This window comes from Myotis yumanensis, unplaced genomic scaffold (genome assembly GCF_028538775.1).
Source record: "Myotis yumanensis isolate MYYU_CA2020_CCGP unplaced genomic scaffold, mMyoYum1.0.hap1 SCAF_2, whole genome shotgun sequence".
Taxonomy (NCBI): domain Eukaryota; kingdom Metazoa; phylum Chordata; class Mammalia; order Chiroptera; family Vespertilionidae; genus Myotis; species Myotis yumanensis.
In genome coordinates, this window is record NW_027223753.1 from 173,562,009 (window position 1) to 173,584,955 (window position 22,947).

The 22,947-nt window shown below is 37.7% G+C and overlaps 1 protein-coding gene across 3 annotated transcripts; it reads left to right on the plus strand.

The window, feature by feature from the left end:
- Nucleotides 1-587: 587 nt before the first annotated feature.
- TRA2B (transformer 2 beta homolog) lies at nt 588-22,459 on the plus strand. Of its 3 annotated transcripts, XM_070406634.1 has the most exons (12): nt 588-823; nt 6,556-6,827; nt 7,849-7,972; nt 11,769-11,902; nt 12,896-13,058; nt 14,501-14,620; nt 14,870-15,058; nt 16,862-16,977; nt 18,370-18,453; nt 19,524-19,583; nt 20,250-20,323; nt 21,482-22,459. In XM_070406634.1, the coding sequence occupies exons 3-12, from the start codon at nt 7,895-7,897 to the stop codon at nt 21,490-21,492; spliced, it is 1,029 nt and encodes a 342-aa protein (XP_070262735.1). In that variant the 5' UTR covers nt 588-823; nt 6,556-6,827; nt 7,849-7,894; the 3' UTR covers nt 21,493-22,459. The 3 variants fall into 3 exon arrangements, with proteins under 3 accessions (XP_070262735.1, XP_070262737.1, XP_070262736.1); XM_070406636.1 differs by lacking the exon at nt 14,501-14,620; XM_070406635.1 differs by lacking the exons at nt 6,556-6,827; nt 7,849-7,972.
- Nucleotides 22,460-22,947: the final 488 nt, after the last annotated feature.

Sequence of the window (22,947 nt, forward strand, 5' to 3'; positions counted from 1 at the left end):
TCCCTTCTTGTGAATTTGCTATAGTTGTACATGCCTCTAGCAATTAAAATCATAGTTGACTAACTTCTTCGGAGATTGTCTGACGTCAGTGCCTCAAGATCTAGTAAAGCGCTTTGGCATTTAATACGTGCTTAAATGAACGTTTATTTAACAAAGAAAGATCTACAATGAAGGCTAAATAAATGCAAAATAAAGAATCCAGTACATGGGTATCTGCCCAAAAGAAGGCACAAAAATAGAAACGAATAAAGTAGAAAAAAGAAATGAAAGATAGGAGAAACGGTGGTTATCTCTCCCTCGCCTTCCTCTGCCTACGACGGTTTCCCTGTAAAGTTCCAGAAAGGAGTCAGGCGTTACCGGGCGGCATCACCGCCGGCCGCGGCCAGCACCAAGGACGCCAACGGGCGGGCTCACTTTCCCGCCTCGCTTAGAAAGAGAAGGGGGTGGGGCCCCACGGAAGGCGGCGTTACGTCACATCCGGTTCGAGTCGCGCCTTGGCGGGGAAGGGACTCGGGCGCCGAGGGGCGGGGCCAACAAAGCGCGCGTTTTGAGAGGGGGCGGAGCCGGATTAAAGACGCTGCGTCACATCCGCGAGACTTAGAGCCCGTGTGGCAGTGGTGCGGAGCGGTCGGGTTCTCAGCGGCGTGGAAACTTGTGGTGCTGACAGGCTGCGGCCGAGCCTCTGTGAAGAAGGTGCAAGAGGTGGGCAGCTTCGGTTGAAGCACATCGAGCCGAGCGGCGGCGGCGGCGGCAGCAGCAGCATCAGCATCAGCATCGTCTAGGAGTCATGAGCGACAGCGGCGAGCAGAACTACGGCGAGCGGGTACGTAGTGGTGCTGCAGGGGGCGAATGTGTGGTCCCAGTTTCTTGCATCTCTTTTCAGGCCTGTGGGCCTCGGACAGGGAGTTGGGCGACTTCGGCTCCGAAGTCAGGCCGGGAGGAGAGGAGTCGGATTGAAAAAGCGTTTGTGAATAGTTTTTATTCGTGAGGAAGGCCAGAGAGGCAGGTTTAGGTGGCCTCGGACCCGAGTCGGCGGTTTTTTCTGTTATAAGGGGGATTAAAATGGCCGCTGCGTCCCCTCGGTGTTGGGGGAGGGGAGCAGTATCTTATTTCGCCGTTGCTCTCCAGCGAGGCCTCGCCGCCGCCATCTTGGGCTGGCGGGCTGGGCGCGCTGCCAGAGGCACAAAATGGCGGCAGAGCCGCGCGTCCACGAGGGCCGGCCCCGCGCCTCACAGGGCTACTTGGTTAGGAAAAGAAGAGCACGTTCTTTGGGGTCTTACACCGGTATTTGGATTAAGAAAGGGTCGTCTTATGAAGCCTCCCCCCCCCCCAAGGGATGGAACCTAGTGTGTTCTTGGGGCTTCTTTTAGGGTGGGGAGAACTAATCTGAGGTAGACTAAATTCTCGGCCCGTTAATTTGAGGAGATGGCGCGCGGGCTTTGTGTTGGGCCTAAATGGAGTGCTTTTCTTTGGTAAAAGGGCTTTCAAACCAAAACTCATCAGAGTATACCAATAGAATAGACCACGAGAAATAACGTTTTCTTATTTTATGGAGTAGATATTTTTCCATGGGATTGTATAGGACAAATTGGCGGGCAACGACGATTTATGGCGCCGTTACTTCCTTTGTTTCAAGGCATTCTAATTCTATGGACCACTTGTACCTGTTCTTTTTTTTTTTAAGTCTCCACCTCCCCGGTGTGGAGTTCGGTGCGGGTTGATTAGATTTCAGTAGTAAAACAGTTCCCAGGTTTTAAACAGCACGTTGTAAAGGTTGGTTGCGGGGTGTAGGCTTTAATGACGATGCAACAATGCAAGGCTTGCCAGAGTCTTGCATGTTTGGAGATTAAGGAGAATTTGTTAGAAGAGTGATAAAAAAGCACCACAGAACTTGATTTTTTTAACTTGCTAGAAATAAGGTAGGTGTTTTTACAGTCTGTTACTTAAGATTTTTTTCCCCTTTCTAGTAGAGCCACCTTAAAATCAGTCTAAGTAATTGACAGGTAAATCTCAAATATCTTAGCAAACGCATGTAAAACAGATTCGAGGTGGTTTAAAAGTATCTTAGCTCCTCTCACATTAGTGAACTTACTGTGTACCATTGGAGCCAAACCTGTTTGATTTGGTTTGAACTAATCAGGTCTCCCTTATATATTCAGGTGAATGTTTCTTAGGGTAAGAAAGTTTGAATTGTGCTCACAAATTGTGAACGCTGTGACTCCTAGTTTCTACTAGTTGAATATACTTTGGAAACTAGTCACTGGTATTTGTATTGGAAAGCAAATGACAATTTTTAGTCCTCAGTGATTGAACAAAACAATTACTGGGTACTTCTGCACTGTTTAGGGACAACAAAACGACTGACTAGCTTAGTTGAATATTCCCGAAGAGTTACTTACTAAGATCGTGAGCTTGTGGAGATGAAAATTTGCCTAAAAGAAAATAAGTTAGTATGTTTTACATAAGGGAAACAGTTGCTGTTAGGTTCAGGTTTGAGACGGCTGAAGAGGTGTCATCTTATTAATTAGAATTTTTTTGAAGCGGGCATATTTTCTTCTAGTAGAGTATACATCCTAGTGTTTTCCATAATGCTATTACATAGACTAGGTATTCACTAAATTATTATGGAAAGAGAAAGATATAAAATAACTTTAAGCTGCATATTAGAGGAAAAAACTTTATTACTCAGGAGTCATGACTTCCTGGAAGAAATTTCTAAACTTGAAATTGTGGGATACTTCCATTTTATTTGGTTTGGTGTTTTGTATGTTTGCTTTCCAACTGGTGGTTAGAACCTGAAGTTCTTAGAATAGACCTAAAACATGTGTTTGGACTTTCAAAGAATGCTTGGCAAGCCATAAAGGTCAGTGGAACAGTTAAATAAAATACCATAAAAAGGGCTGGGAGGTAGAACAGTCGGGTCTGATTAGCAAAAAAAACTTCGTTTTGAAACTGCCTGAAAGCAGTGAAAAAGTTGCTTTCAGGGCAGTAATCTTGGACTTGCCTGTAGCCTCTTTGTGGAGCCTGAAAAATTACTTTTCATTTCACTCTAGGCTCTCAAACATTCCAAACTGATCATGTAAATAAATCACTCATACAAATCTCAATTCCGCTGTAATCTTACCCCTCATTTATATAAATCTCTAATCCACTCTCTCACAACCCCCAAAGTAACTCCAGAAATTTTTTGCCCCTAATCCTTTAGACATTGGAAGTAGTTCATCTCCTAACTAGAAATGTTGTGTGTGTATGCAGTAATAAATTATCCTCTTAGAACCAATATAGTGTGTCTCCCCTTGTCTTATTTTAAATGTGCATGTTGGGTGTGTTCTTGAATATTTGTGGTTCGTGTCACTTTTATGGCAGAATCTACCTTTTACCTTTACCTGGGATTTTTATGTCAAAGTGTATTTAAATTCAAGAAATGTGTCTCTAATTAGATTTGAGATCCCTGATCCTGGCCAAACCCATGCAAAAGTAAAATGTTTTTTGTTTTTGTTTTTTGTCTTTTTTTATGGTCTCCAAATTAAAGTACCCTCCAGAATTTCCAAAACTTGCCTGCAAACTTTTTTTTTTCCTGCAAAGGGGCTGACATCTTTGCCATAAGAGGCACTCTTAACAGTTATGTCACATTTGGTAGAATATTGGGGTTTTTTGTAGACCTATTTGCAATATAGGAACTAGTCTTAACTTTCTTTAGACATGAATAGTGTCTGGATACATACCATCACAGCAAGCTGCCCTTCAGATTCTGCATTGTTTTCTGTTTAATCCTGAATTCTTTGTGTATTCTTTGCTTTTAGCCCCAAATTCTAATTTTTATAATTGAAACATCTCAATCTAATTCTTTTCTAGAAAATTGTAGCTATTGTACCAATTTCCTTTAATAAAGGGTTGAATTTATGGAGTGGGAGGAAATAGTTTGCTTTGTTTCCTTATGAGTGATTAGGTATGAGTCTCTTGAAACCAGGTTAGCTAAGAATATTTTAATTATGTGGATAGTGTCTGAAACTAGAAAGTGACATTGTGAAACTGAAATTCCAAGTGGTAAGGTAAGTAATACTGGTTTTGTTGGGGGGAAATGGAGAGGAATTAGATGGTGAGAGATATGTTACATGGAATTCCCCTTGTACATCCAATTCCCATTTATGGCTGATAAAACCCCAAACCTAAGTGATGAGTATTTTTATAGTTGACGTTTTTGCCCAAGAGTACCGAACTACAATTGTCTGTATCTTTTGCACTTTAGCACTGTCATTTGTTGATACATTTTTATACATAAATTGTATTATCTCACAGTGTATAGTGATGGGGTGGTGATTAGTATTTAAAAAATTTAAGTGTTTTACCAAGGTTAGTTTTGGGTGGTGTGGGCCACATGGAACTAGGTATGGTCGGTTTTGTTTTTAAGCTGCAAGCCACAAAAGTTCTTAACTACAGTAAATTAGTCTTCAAGTTCCCCAAATCTTTGCTTTGAATTGGATTTTGGGAGTTACTTTCAGATTGTTACTTTTATCAACACAGATGGTCTAATATGATAGCATGAGATGAGGTCCCTCTTTTGCATTGATTTTTGTGCTTAAGTATTAGATGAAGAATAGGTAGTCTTCTGAAAGTAAAAAGGCATACTTAAACTTGCTTTTGCTGGAAAGTACTGAGTGTTTTATGAATGTAAATTTTAGAGTACTGTTTTTGCAAGAGATCTCAAAAGCATGGGCTGAAAACTGATGGAGGCATGTCAGATAGGGGGTTTTTTCAGAGCATATTCTCAGATTGAGGATTTTTCTATTACCCAATCTTCTGGTAGAGTGGCTGCAAAAAAATTAAATAGTCTTTATATTGGTATGAAAATTGACCATAATAGGTTTGATTTGCTCCCTCCCAATTTTTAAAATATTAACCTTGCAATCAGCCTGATGAGTTTGCACGTTTTTAATGTTACATGAATTCCACTTGTAACCTCTAGAATCGTTTTAACAGAAAATTTGTTGACGGGATGGGACAAGTTTCTGCTTATTTCTAAGTAGGATCTCTTCGAGTAATTAGCTCAATAGTTGGTCTTTTGGTTTTATAAAGTGGCCACTTGGTAGCTAAGTTGAAATAAACCTCTTATTTACATTATTTAGTAGTGTATCTTATAGTTCAAATACAAAAGAGGAAAGGTTGGGAAGGAGTAATAACAGCAGGAAGGCGTCCATATTGATAAGTTGTGTTATCTAGAGCTTTGGCCTCCATGCCAGTATCTTCTGCATCAAAGTCCTGTATCTGTACATACTCTTTAGGAGCCCTAGGAGGAAACCTGCTTGGGCATTCTGATTCCACGATTACATTTGTGCTGCTAGCAAACAGTTCCCATTACATTTTAGTGATGGATACTAAAAGAAAATTAACTACTGTGACTCCCTTAAATGAAAACCTATTTAAAAATTTTCCTGGGTTAAGTAAACAATAATTGACTTTTTAAAACTATATTGAAATTAGGCTTACTTTCTTAGAAAAGACAGCACTTCCACAAATAGCCATGGCAGTCTTTATGCCCAGATAGATATAAAGACTTTTTTTTTTTTTAAGAAAGTTTTATTTTTCCCAGAAAGAAAATAAAACTAGGAGAGGAAATTGTTGACAGTGAAACAGAAGACGTAAGATGAAATGCAGGAAAACTAGGATGTTTTATGAGGACAATATTTTGTTTAGGGTATTGAACAGACACTAGTATATTGATGTTAAATATATTTTTAGTAACTTCAAGAGGTGAGCTATACTTTTCCCCATATTGCCACCTCTAAAAAAGTAAAATTTCTCCTTTGGACTGCAGAAGATTTTAATTGTTCATTGAGGGGGGCGAGTTTACAACATTATTTGAATATACCAATGATGCACTCTAATTTGTTCTGCTTTCCTTCACTTGAATGTAGTAGTTGGTTGACTTGGTTTTAGTTCTAAATTTAGTAATTGGACCATTCAGAATATAAAAACTTACTAGAGCAGTTTTCTAGGGATAGGTTGAACACTTAAATATAATCCAAATTTTCAGATTCCCTGACATTGTCTTTCTATAGAGCTCTTTAGACATATGGTACGAAAATGTGTGACATTAAGTACATTTCTTGACCTTATAAGACAAGTCACAATTTGTAAATCTCTCCTACCCTGAGCCCTGTCATCATTGTACAAATGAATTGTTCATGCTTTCCTTTCTTGCACTTTTGTATTTACGTGTCACTTTTTGACTGGAGTTGTGCTTTTGACACTTAACATATTTTCAATTGATGGATAAAATAAGAAGTGTGAAATATAGTTCTTAAAATGTTAGATGAACAGTAAATGTTCAGTAGCGCACTTCACATTCAACTTAAGCATGACAAATGAGATTGATTATTTTAGAACCAGCAGGAGACTGTAGTTTCAGGTTTTTGAGCTGCATATTCTAGGTGTTTTTAATTATTTTTTTAATCCAAAACAAGGGATTTTTTTTTTTTTTCTAGTTTCAGTTTTGGCACTGGAGTTTATCCTGGAGTTTTAAAATATTCTTCATCCTGTTCTTTTTCTATTAAGGTTAATGTTGAAGAAGGAAAATGCGGAAGTCGTCATTTGACAAGTTTTATAAATGAGTATTTGAAGCTCAGGAATAAGTGAAGCTGAAATTTGAAAAAATTAAAGAATGCATGCTAATTATCAGACCAGAAGTCCCACTTGTAGAATATTGAGCAATTTGTGTGAAGTGGGGAAGATGAAAGAAGTCAGAATTTGAAACGGAAGAATGAAGAAAAGAAATAAAAATGAAGTTAAGATAAGAAGTAATCTGGAATCAGAAAGCACTACGCTAAGTAATTACTAGTCTGTTTATGTGTCCCTGTATATTTTGCTAAACATGCATGCATTATTTGTTTAATAGAAGGAAATATATACAGGGTAAAGAAGTGCCTTCCAGGGGGAACGTTTAAATTAGGTAATTCTAATTTTAACTTCTTAGTCAAATTATATTGAAATGCGACTTTTTAAAAAAATAACCCTTTGTAGTCAAATACCAGGCAGGAATGAGCTTTCCAGCATGGGTAAAAGTTGGCTTCATGTTGTTTCCTCTAGACTTTTTCGTCTTTCTAACTGCTGCTCCTAGGGACATGAATAAGTACCTCCAGAGTTGGAACTGGTGGTCTCTGCCACCCCCCTGGACTTTTACTATGCACTGACCCCTATCTTAAGTACTAAGCAAATATACAGGGTGGGGCAAAAGTAGGTTTACAGTTTTGAGTATGCAGGAAAGTTTGTATTATTTTTTTCCATAGGAACAGCTGTAAACCTACTTCCCCCTACTCCCATATAATAGGATGTTGTCATAATTTCCCTAAAGAATGTCACGAGAGTGGTTATAGAACCAAGCCCTCAAAATCCAAGCAAAGCATTGAATAAGATACTTTTGGCATTTATGAAAACAAATTTCCTTACAGATGGCAATAGTGGAAAGCTATGACCACTTTGGTCCTAACTTTAAGGTGCATGTGTGCTAAATTCACAAGGATGATTCTTAATTCTTTTCTGTTTAATGCTTATTCCAGCTGAATGACAAGGGTTACTGCTAAAAATACCGTGGCTTCCCTTAGAATAAGGTGGGTCACACATAAAAGTGAACAGGATATCTAACTCAAAATGGCAATAGTAGCAGGTGCTTCATTCCAAAATCAGCTTTATTTCTTTTTCTCATTTTCTGCTATTAACACTTAAGCTATTATAATGATGTAAGAGGAATAGGTTTATAAAGTAGCTTTCTTCTGGTTCTCCACTCCCACCACTTATGGGAGAATAAATCTAAAAGTTCTGTCATTTTCCTTTCTGTATGTTTTGTTGTAGCTGAATAGAAGAGTCAGATGATTGTAATGATGTTGCCTTCAGTTGGATGGAACAAGTACACATCAAAGTAATACTCAATGATAGCCAACCAACAGCTGTCTTCTACCCTATTGGAGAAGCCAAGGTTATCACTTCTCCCTTCTGAAATGAAAAACCCAAAAACTTTTCCTCTCACCCGAAACCTATATAACTATTAACCAATCTTACCCCAATAAATTGAATTACAGCTTTAAAAAACTACTCAGAGTTGTTGGGTCCACTGTTCATGGAAAAAGTGGCTTAAGTTGCATTTCTAGAGGGATCCCATTTTCTGAGATGTTAGGGCCTATCATCAATGTGAAATTGGCCTTTTTTTTATAGTGTTTATTTCTGTATCTTGCAAGGAGAAGAAAATTACCATTTATAGGAGACAATTTCCAGCATTTGCCTTGCCCCATTACTGCTTTGTAAAAAAAAAAATCCGCCTACAAACTAATAATTAAATTCATTATGTAACTTTGCATCCTGAATTACAAATAGGCAGAGAGTTGAGGTGAAAGTGATATGAGTGGATATTTCTGTTCAAGCCCTGGGTTCTTTTATTAGGAGGCTGAAAGGTTCTTGAGGTCCAAAAGAGAAAAGACTTAATTAGCCCTCGGGGGGGGGGGGGCAGTTTAAGGTTTGATTAAATGGCCCAAGTTAGATAAAGGGCAAAAATAAACATTGATGTTAGACCATCTTACCCATTAAGGTATTTTGTTTCCCCTTGGGGGTGAAGTGGGGCAGGCCTCTTGTCCTGAGCAGTAAGGTAAGGCTGATTAATGTGAGGGAGGGGTGCAGGTGAAGCAGAGATAGCACGAAGTTCCAGGAAGATGCCTTTGTTGAGAAAAAAAAAGGTGGGATGCATAACACTTCAGAGGTTGGCTAAGTCAGTGAGACTTAACTAGCATCATAAACATGTATGGTGCTTTTAAGAAATGAAGATACCCAATTCTAGACAATAGTTAAATTCAGCTCCAGATAGGGGACTTGTTTTTTTAAATACCGTAGGTCTACAAGAGTCAGTTTTAAATCTTAATTACTGCATCCAGTCTTTAAAAAATAATACAGAAGAAACCTAGCAATTGGGTGGTTATTCCCACTTCTGTCACCTTTCAAAGGTTTTCTAAGCTGCTGCCTTCTCAGAATAGGGGAATGAGAAATAAGGTGTTCTGTTGGAAGGCTAACTTTTTTTCCTGATGTGTTTCCTGTAGGTTGTATGTTACTATGTGACTGACATCCAATTCATAACAACTGAATTCTTCAAGGGGTTTTCAGGGAATTTTTGTCTTTGTTTTAATATGCTCATCTTAGTTCATGATTCTTCTCTTTGAGGTACAGATGTTCAGAGTAGTGCTTCTTTTGGTAGGATTTAATGTTGACACCAGTTGTTTGTCAGCTGAGAGTAGACGTGAAATTTGCCTTGTGCAGAGGGTTTTCCCAGCTGGTTTTACAGATTTGCCTGTGGGTTAAGGTTTAAAGTTAACTCTCTGCTTTTAGATTTGGCTAATAATTTAATTTTAGATCTTATTTCTTCTAGACGGGCTAAATTTCCTTGCATGTATTTCCAAGCCAGCTAATGGCCAACATAACTACAAAGGGGTTTAACTTCTTTAAGGATATTCCTGGTGAGAACAGTTGGTGCAGGTATTGTTTAGATGTTAACCTAACCAAGTATCAGTATAGAAAGGGAAATTTTTGCATTCTGGTGTTTTCCCCCTTTCCTGGTTAAAGAAATAATTGCCCACAAACTATATATGCCAGGTAGTTTCAGAGGCTGCGTGAATTCTTAAAATTCTTGATCTGTTAGAATTTCATGGGGGAAGTCTCAATATGGCTTAGAATTACTATCTCTTCTCTTAGTAAACAGACTAATAAAAAGCATTTCAGCTTAGAATAAGGCTGTTCTGTTTAATAAAGCAAGAGGCTTTTTAAAGAAGGGGAATCTTGACCCTCTCTTTCTACTTAGATCCCTATGCTGACTAGTTTCAATTAACTGCATAACTTTGTTGGTAATCTTTTTTATTCTTACTGTGAAGCACCTATATTCTGCTTCCTTCCAGAGCAAGTTTTCTTCTTTGGCTTCCATTAAAGGTTATAATTGTTCCATGATGTAATCATTCTGGTAGTGAAGTAAACAAAGGCGTTTAGTAACTTTTGGGTCTCCATTACTGTCTTCTATGTTAGATGTTGCCTGTGGTAGAAACTAAGCCCCCATTTTTGAAAATTACTTTGTCCAAAAGTACCATCTATTTCTTTGACTTTGTTATCACTCCTAGAGGGAAGGAGTGGAAAGTTTCGCATTTCATCTCACATCACACCATATTTTATGATGACTTTGAAGTGTTGGGAAAGTTTCTAAAGTTATGGCCTAGAAACCAGAACTCATTTTACAGGCTGAGTTAACTCTTTTCTTCCCTATTCTAATCTTCAATTTTTCATTTGTCTCGTTGTATATAAATTTTTTCTCTGGGTGTCATAGGAAGGATCCTCCAAATTTTCTCCATTGTGCTGTAAATCTAGAACGTAGTCTAAAATGTTTGAGGCTGTAATTTAAAAATAATCCTGTTCTATTTTTTTCAAGAATATTCTAAAGATCTACCACACAGGGAGGTCCCTAACTTTTATCCAGCAGCTTCAACATCCATTCTTCCCTCCACAGTAATGTTGGTTCCTTTTGAATCTGGCCATTTTTATTCTATCTTGGGTGGAAAAACTCACTGAACTTTATTTATGCCTTTTAATTTGCCTAACATTTGGTAACTTGAAATAAAGGTTGTCTTGTTTGGTGATGCCTTAGATGTCAGTAGTGTAAGTGTGCGTGTTCTCTTATCCAATTTTCTGTTTCTTCATTTGGCAGAATGTTTCTCTGGTTCCATTACTACTTATACATGTATGCCTTTTCTGCTGATTAGTTGGTCTTTGGTGAACTGCTGGTTATCCTATTTATCCATTCCATTGTTAGTTTTGTTCTGAGAGAGATCTTCCTTTTGTGCCACTTACCTACTGGCTAATCCTAGTTTTGATTGGGAAAGCTATGGGTATATAGTATATACCTAGACTTCGGTTTTACATATAATTCCTGGATTCTCTTTCTAAGCCTAGGTTAGAAGCTCCTAATTTAATATTCTGGTTTTAATAGGTACGTTAGATAGCTTTTCTAACTTCCCATTTGCCCTGGCTCATCTCCATTTAACTGAGGAAGCTGTAGTTCTCTGGCACCCTCTCTATTCTCTTACCTTCGCACAATTCACTACCTTTCTGCTGTAGCTCCATCTGGTTTGTTTCTGGGTCTTCCAAGGCCTCCCACCATGATTAGATGGAACAGGGTCTTAACTGTCTGGTGTCCTTCAAGCTGGTCCTTGCTTTCCACTAGGCTTCTACATTTCTCTAGGATTTGAAAAAGGTTGTCCTTGTCTCTTTTCCCACTGAATAACAATTTGAAAAGTTGAGGTCTTAATAAAAAAATCAAAAGCATTTTAAAAGTAAGTTTTACGAATTTCATAGGGTTTTGTTTTTATTGATGGGAACTTGATTGAAATAGGTATAATGGGTAGAAGTCATAGTTATTTTTAATAAGGTTGTTTTTCACCCTAATCTTTATGGAGTAACATTCCCTAAACACAATCCTTGGACAATCCCTCAGCTGCTTGGCTTTGACACCCCTTTCTGAAGAAAGTGGATCAGTTAACTTATTCCTGCTCCAAAAAGGTGGAAGTTCAAGTTAATCGACATATGTCAATTGGAGCAATACAATTGTACTGGGTATATTCAGTTCCTGCCCTTATATTTTCTTACCTTGGAAGGGGATTGCTTTCCCTCACCATTTATTTCACAGCAGCTTATTTGTTTTAAAGTTGCCCAGAAAGTATACAAATTAAACTTTTGGCATCTACGTGTAGGAATCCCGTTCTGCTTCCAGAAGTGGAAGTGCTCATGGATCTGGGAAATCTGCAAGGCATACCCCTGCAAGGTCTCGCTCCAAGGAAGATTCCAGGCGTTCCAGATCAAAGTCCAGGTCCAGATCTGAATCTAGGTAAGAAAGACTGTTGCTCTTAGCTTTGAAATTGGTGCGAACTTTGTAAAGTAGGAAGATAGAGGGGATTCGATTATTTGTTGGCCTGTATAATCCTTAGTAGAAATTAAGTTAATCATAAGTTCTAGAAGACCGAAGACTATTTAATCGTTAAAGGCCTGGGCTTTTGAGTTAGGCCTCAAATCTTACCTGTTTTTTTTTCTGGTTTGGACAGATTATTTAACCTTTTTCCACCTTAGCTTCCTTATATAAAGACAAGTTAGTAATAGTACCAGTTCTTCAGAATTGAGTATAAGTAACCTACTTATTGCAAATATACTGCAGAACATTGGCTTTCAGTAACTGCAATTTTTGATTAATAGGTGTAGGCTAGTATTATATTGAATGTATGTATAAAGCAAAAGTAATAATGTGTACTTTTTTTTTAATGTTGGTCAAAAGTATGCTATACATCCTGGTTGCCCAGGACAGCCCCATTATATGCCCGTTATGAAGCATCATTAACCGTACCTTTTCTCTCTTATAATGTGTCCATCCTGATTTAGATGACGATTCATATCATCACTCTCTATCTAGTTAAGAGCAACTGGTTGCTTTTAAAACACAGCAGAGGGAGCTACTATGATGGTGATTTTACCTTAAGTGAATGGTGGGCATAATGGGAGAAGCAGAAAAGTAGGGTGGTATTCTGAGAGGGAGACAAATTAAGCTAGTATGGATGCATGTTTCCTGATTTTCAAAAGATGATTGAATGTGTTCACTTTATTTTTTTAATAAGAAAGGTTGGAAGAGAGTTAATGGTTTTGGAACTCTAACAGTTGAATTGACTATTAAAACAGAAAAAAGGTATCAATTCTGCTCATTTGGTGTCATGCTAGTATATGCCTGGATTGTGTTCTGTCTTCTGGAGTTTAACTCTAGAGTATTAAAAAAAATTGTAAGCCATATTTTGTCAGCTATTTAGTCATGACCTTTGGAGCCTTTGTTTTGCAGGTCTAGATCCAGAAGAAGTTCTCGAAGGCATTATACAAGATCACGATCTCGGTCTCGCTCCCATAGACGATCCCGGAGCAGGTCTTACAGTCGAGACTATCGGAGGCGTCATAGCCACAGTCATTCTCCCATGTCTACTCGCAGACGTCATGTCGGGAATCGGGTATGATGAAAAATATTCTGTGTTTTTGAAGCAATAGACTGTCTAAAACCACTTAATTTAATAGTCCTATCTCTTTTTGAAGTTAGAAATGATTTTGACAGTGGAGCATTAGCAGAGAGTTACCTTTTTGAGGCTTTCTAGTGTTTTGAAATAATCTTTTTTTAAAAGATATCTCCCAGCCTGGCCAGGTAATTTAGTTGGTTTGAGTGTCTTCCTGATATGCAAAGGTAGTGGGTTCAATCCCCAATCAGGACACATAATAAGAATCACTTAATGAATGTATAAATAAAGTGGATCAACAAATCTGTTCCCCTCCCCCTCCGTTGCCGCCTTTTAAAAAGTTAAATAAATGAAAAGGTGTCTCCCATGTATGGTGTACATTTGGGCTAGCATTCATATTTAAGTTAAGCACGTTGTCACATAATTCAGCCCATCAAATAATACTCCATGTGCATTACTGTTATAATATTAGTACATTAGATCATATAGCATCTATGTATCTGTTCCATACTTATGTTACTTAAATTTTCTGTGTTGGTTATTAATACCTATTACATAATGCTTTTCCATTTAATTGTAAGCAAGTTTCTTTTGGGTAGTAAGGCTTTTTCTTGTCTTCCATGGGGGTTCCAAATGAGATGGCATTTAGTGTATTTATATTGTGATTTCATTGTATAATCCAAATGGTTTTGTAGGGTGTGTGTTTGTTTCTGAGAGTGGAGTGGAATTTGGAGTAAATAAATGAAAACGGGGTAAATTCATTATGGCAACTGGAATGTCATCAAGATGTGGTTCACTTTTTATAATGATTGCAAGCAAGCTGTTTAATATCTGTTAACAGTTGAGTGCACATCTTTGACTTCATTTGTGTGTGTATGTGAATAGTTTGTTTCTAAAAATAGGATCAAGCCTAGCATTCCCTGTATTTTAATTCAGCATTTTTAGTTTATCATGTATTTCTCTGGCTTGTAGAGACAATGCTATTCTGATTGTGTGTACATATTATATTATGAATGTGTGAACTTTTTATGTTTTTATTTTTAGAAAGGAAGGGAGAGGGATAGAGATAGAAACATGGGTGAGAGGGGCATCGATTGGCTGCCTCCTGCACACCCTCTACTGGGGATCAAGCCTGTAACCCAGGCATGTGCCCTGACTGGTGACCTCTTGGTTCCTGGGTCAACACTCAACCACTGAGCCACACAAGCCAGGCTATGTGAACATTTCTTAAAATAAATTCCTAGAAAGTGAATCACTCAAAATTGCCCTCTAATCTCCCCCCAAAGAGTTAGTTTTTTAATAGTATGTGCCCCTTACCCCCCTCTACTTAATTCTAAGATTAAAATTGCTCCTGTTGTAATTCTTTCTGACCGTTTGTTTGTTTTAATCACCTGGGATATCTTTTCCATTGATTTTTGTTTGTTTCTTTGTTTGTTTTATAGAGAGGGTGGAAGGGAGGGGGAGAGACAGAGGGAGAGAAACATCGATGTGAGAGAGACACATCCACTGGTTGCCTCCCGCACACGCCCCGACCGGTGCCGGTGAACAAGCCTGCAACCGAGGTACGTGCCCTTGATCGGAATCTTAACCGGTCTGTGGGTCGATGCTCTAACCACTGAGCCAAACCGGCCAGGGCCTTTCTGCCCATTCTTAAACATGCTTGCAGCACTTGCTGTAACACATGCATTTTTAAAATGTTTATTTAGTCTGTTTACTTTTATTCGTAGTGACACTTTTGGCTAATTTGTTTATGCTGTTTCCTTTTTATTTGATTTATGGCAAAGTTTTAAAATCTACTTTTCTGTTTTTAGGCAAATCCTGATCCCAACTGTTGTCTTGGAGTATTTGGATTGAGCTTGTACACTACAGAGAGAGATCTAAGAGAAGTATTCTCTAAATATGGCCCCATTGCTGATGTGTCTATCGTATATGACCAGCAATCTAGACGTTCAAGAGGATTTGCCTTTGTATATTTTGAAAATGTAGATGATGCCAAGGAAGTAAGTAAAAGCCTGCCTGTACCTTGTAAACTAGCAGCCCTATTGTAAACTTCCAAGTATTTTAGGAAGGACAACTTTGGTTTTAATATTGTAAATAGGATGTGTAAATGTAGCTTGAGTTACAGGAAATGCAATCTTCTGGAAAAAGATTGAAACCAGTAATACTTATGAACTTCTTCAACCTTTTATTATGGAAAAATTCAAATATATACAGAATAATAAAGTGTGGCTTAGGGCAACTGGTTATATTATGCCCCACTTCAGTATACTTAACTTCTGGCCTGCTATACCTCTAACTCAGTCACCCAACATCACCACCACATTATTTTGAAGTAAAACCTGAGGGCAGCACTTCATATATGACTGGTTTCAGATATGATATACATACTAGGTATAGTTATTGAAGGTTAATACTCTTTAGACTATTTCATCAGTGTTTACATTGAACCATTTTCTACAATGAATATTTAAAATTGAGTTATGACTCAAAAAGGATCTGGTTCATATTTAAATGTTAATTGACTTCAGGCAGAATGTTGGAAGTAAAAAAAAATTAGTATGTTGACTAAAAGTGAACATGGACAGCGTGAATATGGGCCATATTTTAAGAATTTAGACTTTATTTGTATACGGATAATAGCTGGAGTCATCTCCAAGGGATGGTATAAAGAAGAGAAAAGCTTGGAAAACAGTGATAAACCATCTTAGGTCAATATTGAGATTGGGAATTCAGTTCTAGGTAAAATTATATGGTTATTTATGAAAACTACTTATTTTTGAAAACCATAAGAGTAACCTGAACTGCTAAAGGAATAATGGAAAGCTAAATGCAAGTAATTAGGATAGACTACAATTTAAGATATTTAAGGGATTTCCAAAGAGATAAATAGGGTTTTTCCCATGGTTACTAGTAGCATAGGCCTTATTTCCCTAATTTTCTGCTACCGTACACAGCTTTCTGAAGAATAGCATACTAATATTTTGTATCTGAATCAGTAGTTCCAGAAACTTGTCTTCTGAGGGCTTAAACTTTCAAACAAAAAAGCATAATTGGAAGTTAAAATCTATTTATGGAAAGGGTGTTCTTTAAATGGTGGACAAACAGCTAAGTCTTTGGAATAGGGTTTTTTATTTTATTTTTGCTTTGAAGTTTCATTGCTGTATATTCTAGATGAAGGAGCTATATGTAGCTGTCTTCATTCCAGCTTTTTGCTTCCATAGCAGGGATCCATCAACTTTTTTGTTAAAAATTACTAAATATTTAAGGCCTTGTGAGCCATTGGGGGACTTTCAGTGACAACTTTTCAATGCTGTCATTGTAATGCAAAAGCAGCAATAGAATCTGTAAATTCATGGCTGGGACTTCACATTTGTGGCCATTGAAATTTGAATTTCATATACACTTATGAAATCTTATTCCCAGCCATTTCAAATCATACCTAATGGTTTGTCAGATATGTATTGCTTTAGAGCTAGAAGCACTGTGAGTTGTTAAAAATAACAATTACTTCAATTACCTGATTTAAATTGACCTTTGTGGCTTTTTTGATAAGCTTTTCTCCTAAGTTTTATGACTACCTTTTAAAAATTTAATAGGAGAAACAACGTAAAGTTGTGGGCCATGATGTTCTATCAACATTGAAATAAATTAATGCATCTAACTGAAACATCCAGTCCGACTTTATTTTTTAACTACTGGATAGTTTGTGACTGTCCAGGATGTATATAACAACTGTGTGTGTGTGTGTGTGTGTGTGTGTGTGTGTGTGTGTGTTTTAATTAATTAATTAATTTATTTATTAGGCAAAAGAGCGTGCCAATGGAATGGAGCTTGATGGACGTAGAATCAGAGTTGATTTCTCTATAACAAAAAGACCACATACCCCAACACCAGGAATTTATATGGGGAGACCTACCTAGTAAGTTTATTTTCAAGATAGAAATTTTATTGATTTAATTTGTTCACTTCCTCCATGTGCTATGGGGAAATTTTTGGCATTTCATCTAATCTTGCCATGGTATAAATAATTTTCCTTTTTTTCTTAACTAGCTAAAACTATTTGGTAATATATATTCTGTGGAAACATTCTGATTGTGGCACAAATTCTGATTGACACCATTACATAGATCCCATCCCACTGTATCATAAAGAAATACCATATATTCAGCTTTGCTTGGGTAATTAAATGTTTCTGATTTGGATAACTTTCCCCAGAATGGAAACTTGACCATTATAGTTAAAATCAAGTTTGTGTAAATCATACTCGAGTGCATTCTTTAGTTTTTGTTTCCTTAAGCAGAGTGGGAAACATGGACTGAACTAATAATAAGATAGTTCTCATGCAGAAAACTCTAATTTGGAGTCATTTTTTTAAAACTTAAATATAAAGATCTTATATAAGGCAGAGAATTGTACCATAATTGCCATGTTCTAATAGGCTGAACTCCCAGTCTCAAACTGCATTCTCCATATGATTTTTTTTTTTTTGAGTGAAAATGGAATTGGCAAATTGGCTGAAGTTGAAAGCATGTTAGTAGAATATGTGTGCTCCCCCTTTTTTAAAGAACACATTTCTTTGTTTTGTTTTTTAATTTCAGGGGAAGGGGGAGGGAAAGATAGAAACATCAATGATGAGAGCAAATCATTGATGGGCTACCTCCTGGGCGCCCCCTACTGCATATCAAGCCCACAACCCAGACATGTGCCCTTGACCAGAATTGAACCTGGGACCCTTCAGTCTGCAGGCTGACGGACGCGCTCTCTACTGAGCCAAACCAGCTAGGGCTATTACAAATTTTTAAACTCTTTTGGTAAGAAGCCGCATGTACGGTTTTGCTCAGTGGACAGAGCATTGACCTGCGCTTGTGGGCTGAAGGGTCCCAGGTTCGATTCAGGTAAAGGGCACGTGCCCGGGTTGCGGGCTCAATCTCTAGTAGGAGGTGTGCAGGACGCAGCTGATCAATGATTCATCATTGATATTTCTATCTCCCTCTCCCTTTCTCTCTAAAATCAGTAAAAAACATATTTTAAAATATATATTTATGTACATTGTTACGGGGGGGCATTGTTTATCCACTATCAGAATTCACATGAGAGTAAAACTCATTTCCCAGTTAATTAACAAGCCTATGAATTTTTGCCCAGAAGAGGATAAAGAGATTATACTTGAAGCAATTTCCCAGTCATGTCCTATAGAGTTTGGCTGTGTAGGTTGTGTTAACTTTAAGAACCAAATGAGCATGGCATTCCTCTGCTGCTGTTAATAGGGAAGGCTACTTGGTATTTTATAAAGATTTAATACTATTCACAGTGGCAGCTCACGCCGTCGTGATTACTACGACAGAGGATACGATCGAGGCTATGATGATCGGGACTACTATAGCAGATCATACAGGTAAGTTAACCATAATAAAATGTGAGTTTTAAGTTGCCAAAGACTTGAAGGAAGCAACAACTTTTCTGAATCTCAGTTGCTACTTTTTTTCACCCCTCCTAATTATAAGAGAAAGTTTATGTAAAAGGTTACAGAGGTAGTAGCCCTTGAGGCTTAGGAGAGAGAAAAGCAGAGGTAACATGCCTGGGGAGAAAGGGAAAACGGAAAGGTGGGTGCAGGTGCCCTAGAAGGGAGAGTGCGCCTCAGTTGCAGAATAACTTAAGCATAACTTTTGTCACCTTTAATAAAAGCATTACTTTTTATACCAAGATAACCAGAGCATCTAATATATCGTGCACTAAAAGGCAGGTAAAGGTGATTCTTGGAAGAGTCCATAAAAGTATTTATATAAGAAAAATAGTAACAATTTGTTCATTCCCGAACTTCAAATTTTTATGGGGTTGGTAGAGTTATGCCTATCATACTTGAAAAACAAAAGATCTTTTTGAGAAAAGATCAAAACAAAGTACAAGTTTCCTTTATTTTAGCAGCAGCAATAATTGAGACCCTGCGTTGTCAGAATGTAACTTGAGTAATAAGTATTGCCACAGTAGTAATCCATGATACCTTATCTTGGTGTGATGTTGGGGTATAGATACCTTCTTTTAAAAAAAAAACGATTTGATAATGTTTTATGAAATTGACAATTGTTGGTGTCTTAATATCTATGGAAGTGAGGCCATAGGGTGCTTCTGACATTGTCCAGCATCTTATTTTGGACAACATTTTATTTATTTAGAGTATTTTTGCATTAAATAGCACTTGAGGGATTGCCTATGGAAGCTGAGGATATTAAAGTGGTAGGTTTGGTCTTTATTTTAATTAATTTGAGCATTTACTTAGAGATATTCTTTGTTCTAATGATACTTGTTTTAGCCACCAGAGAGCTCTATGCCAAGGAATGGCAAAGGTAGCTCTTTATCATTTTACTTACAAGAATCTAGCTTTCATATCTCACATGTTTGTTTTACTTCATGAATTGAAAATTCTTTCAAAAACTCATAAAAATTAATGAATTTTTGCCTTTACAGAGGAGGTGGTGGAGGTGGAGGAGGATGGAGAGCTGCTCAAGACAGGGATCAGATTTACAGGTATGCCAGAGAGGGTTATAAATCTTACAACAGTAGAAACGGCTCACATAAAGACTCCATTACTAGTCTTTTGGTAGTTAAATTATGTGGCATCACAGAAGATTGGATTGCATGAAGTTCATTAAATGTTGTAACTGACCCCAAGTGATGTGGCCATGGCTTTGTGCATTTGCAGAAATTGGTTAAGCTTTTACTCCGTGGTATCATTTTTGTACTTGAATAAGATAATGATGGGTATAAGGTCATTGATTAGGACCTATAATATTTTTAGTATCTATTCCTGATAGCTATTTTCTCTTTTGCTACATTTTCTTTGTTGGCTGTTAAACACTTAAGTCAGTCTTAACAAATTGAAATCACTTTGATACACTAGTGAAATTTATTTTGAGGGCGTGCTTGGGATTCGTGGAAAAGACTTATTTTCTCATATTTAGTAGAATTTAAAATGGGTTAGTACATTATCAATGGATGAAACAGCAAGGAGTATTTGACTTCTGGTAGTATTGAGTGATCAGACATTGAAATCCCATGACTAATACAAAGTTTTTGAAGGTTGATGGCAGCCTTCTAGTTTTAGAAACTGATAAAGGGACTGTGCATAATTATATGTCTTTTCATCTAATTGTGATCTCTGGGATCTTAAATGGTCTTGACATTTGTTTACAGAAGGCGGTCACCTTCTCCTTACTATAGTCGTGGAGGATATAGATCACGTTCTAGATCTCGATCATACTCACCTCGTAAGTTTTTGTCTTGATATATTATTTAGTTTATATATTGTGATAATATGGCTTGCCCTACCTAATTTGCCAAACCACAGCAGAGTAACTTTCTTATGCAGAAAAGGGGTTCGTTCAAGTAGTTTTATGTACTAGAGGCCCAATGCACAAAATTTGTGCAAGAGTAGGCCTTCCTTCCCCCTGGCTGCCAGCACCAGCTTCCCTCTGGCACCTGGGACCCAGGCTTCCCTCACAGCCCCGGCTTCGTCTGGAGGGGCATCCAGTCTAATTAGCACATTACACTTTTTTTATTATAGACTAGAGGCCCGGTGCACAAAATTTGTGCACAGGGTTGGGGGGATCCCTCAGCCTGACCTGCAACCTCTCCAATCCAGGAGAGATGAGGCCTAAACCTGCAGTCAGACATCCCTCTCGCAATCTGGGACCACTGGCTCCTAACCACTCGCATGCCTGCCAGCCTGATCACCCCTAACCACCTCTGCCTCAGCCCCTGCCACCCAGGCTTTGTCCAGAAGATGTCTGTTCTAATTAGCATATTATCCTTTTATTAGTATAGATAATCCCGCAAACTTTATGTTTAGGGTTCCAAATGGTATGAAAAGAACCCTTGAAACGTAGTTTCTAATTAAAATAGTAAATATAGCCCTAGCTGGTTTGCCTCAGTTGATAGAGCATTGGCCTGTGGGCTGAAGGATCCTGGGCTCAATTCCGGTCAAGGGCACATGCACAGGTTGCAGTCTCGATCCCCAGTGCAAGAGGCAGCCAATCAATGATTCACTCATCATTGATGTGTCTATTTCTCCCTTTCCCTTCCTCTCTGAAATCAATAAGAAATACATTTATTTAAATAAAGTGTGTGTGTGTGTCTGTAAGTAGTCTCACCATTTGTAGCACTAGTGCTTGTAATTTTTGCACATCTTGGGAACATCTTTGTGACTTAACCTTACTTAGCTCAGGTTGATAATTCCTAGTTATTTCTATTGTTTCACATTGATTCATTTCTAGAGACTCTTGTGTGAAAGTCTTCCTCTATTTTCACAGAAGAGAATCTGGTACATAGGAATGTCTGAATGACAGATCATTCTAAAATTCTCAGTAAAATATACTTGCTAATCAGTTCTCAGAATTAATGCCCCTTTTTTCTCTCTTCAATTCCAGGTCGCTATTAAAGCATGAAGTGGAAGGCTTTCTGAAACCTACCTTAGAGTTTAGATATTGTTTGTGGACAATATTTTTTATTGTCTCCTGTTTAAAAAGTGAACAGTGCCTAGTGAAGTTAGGTGACTTTTACACCTTTTATGATGACTACTTTTGGTGGAGTTGAAATGCTGTTCTCATTCGCATTTGTGTAGTTCGGTGCTTTGTTCCAAGTTAAGTGTTTTCAGAAAAGTATGTTTTGCATGTATTTTTTTACAGTCTAAATTTTGACTGCTGAGAAGTTTTTATTGTACAAAACTTCATTTAAAGGGTTTTTCTACTGAATCCAGGGTATTCTGAAGATCGAAGCCTGTGTGTAAAATGCTACCAAATGGCAAAAAGCAACAATAAAGTTTGATTTTTACTTTTCTTTCTAACATCAGTGCTTAGCAGAATTGTTCAGACTAGGTTGTCAATAGTAAATTTGAAGACAAAAATGTCCATTTTCCTTTAGTTCATGGAACCTACCATACTTAATATACCTGCAACTAAATATTAAAAATTATGCTCTGTAACTCAGTACTGCTAGTATTAGAACTAATGATCTTTCAATACAGCAAATGCTTAATGCTTATACTAATGTGGATTTGTCAGCCTTTATGTAATCTGTATTATATAGCAGGGAAAGAGTGGCACAATGTATGGCTTAAAAAGGCTATTTCTCAATGATGGTATTTCAACTGGTTATCAGCAAGTGACAATACATTCCACCACAAATGTGCTCTTGTTCTAGCTTTTAGACTATATGAAAGAAACTGGGTGCTTCAGAATTTGGAGAAAGAAACACTACTGTGTTGTGGATGAACTGAAGACTGCCTGTTCATTTTTTAAATATTATTTCAGGTCCTTTGCATACCAGAGGAGGCCCACTTTCACTCAAATGTTTTGAGAACTGTGTTAAATAAATGCAAATGAAAAGTAAAGTGCTGGTACAATTCAGTTTACAAAGATTTTATTTTAACCTAGGAGTAGTTACTTAACCAGAACGATCCTCTCTACTTGGGGGTTGGCATTGTATTAAATAACTAGTTTCACCCTTATTCTGAGAGTGTCTGAAATGCATGTTCTCAGTATTGTTTCTTCCGAATTTTACGCAAATGGCCAATTCTGTAGAGATTGCTATAGGTAGGCTATTTTGTTGGCCTGTTGATCTTTTTTTTTAAATTGATTTGAGAGAGGGGAAGGGAAATGGATATGCAGAGTAAAACATCAATCAGCTGCCTCCTGCACATCCCCCACCAGGGAATGAGTTCACAACCTTGGGCATGTGCCCTGATCAGGAATTGAACCAGTGACCTTTTGGTTTATAGGTCGACACTCAACCACTGCTGGGCAGTCTGCTGATCTTTATATAGTACAGGCATATCAGAGGTTTGTTTATAGAACATCACAGTTAAGTGAGTTATGTGGATTTTATTTTCCCAGTG

Bases quoted from the DNA above. Each gene is read 5' to 3' on its own strand.
- TRA2B (XM_070406634.1), top strand. From the start codon at position 7,895: ATGGAACAAGTACACATCAAAGTAATACTCAATGATAGCCAACCAACA. The intron at 7,973-11,768 runs GTTATCACTTCT...ATCTACGTGTAG, and splicing joins ACCCTATTGGAGAAGCCAAG to GAATCCCGTTCTGCTTCCAG. The intron at 14,621-14,869 runs GTACGTGCCCTT...TTCTGTTTTTAG, and splicing joins TGAACAAGCCTGCAACCGAG to GCAAATCCTGATCCCAACTG.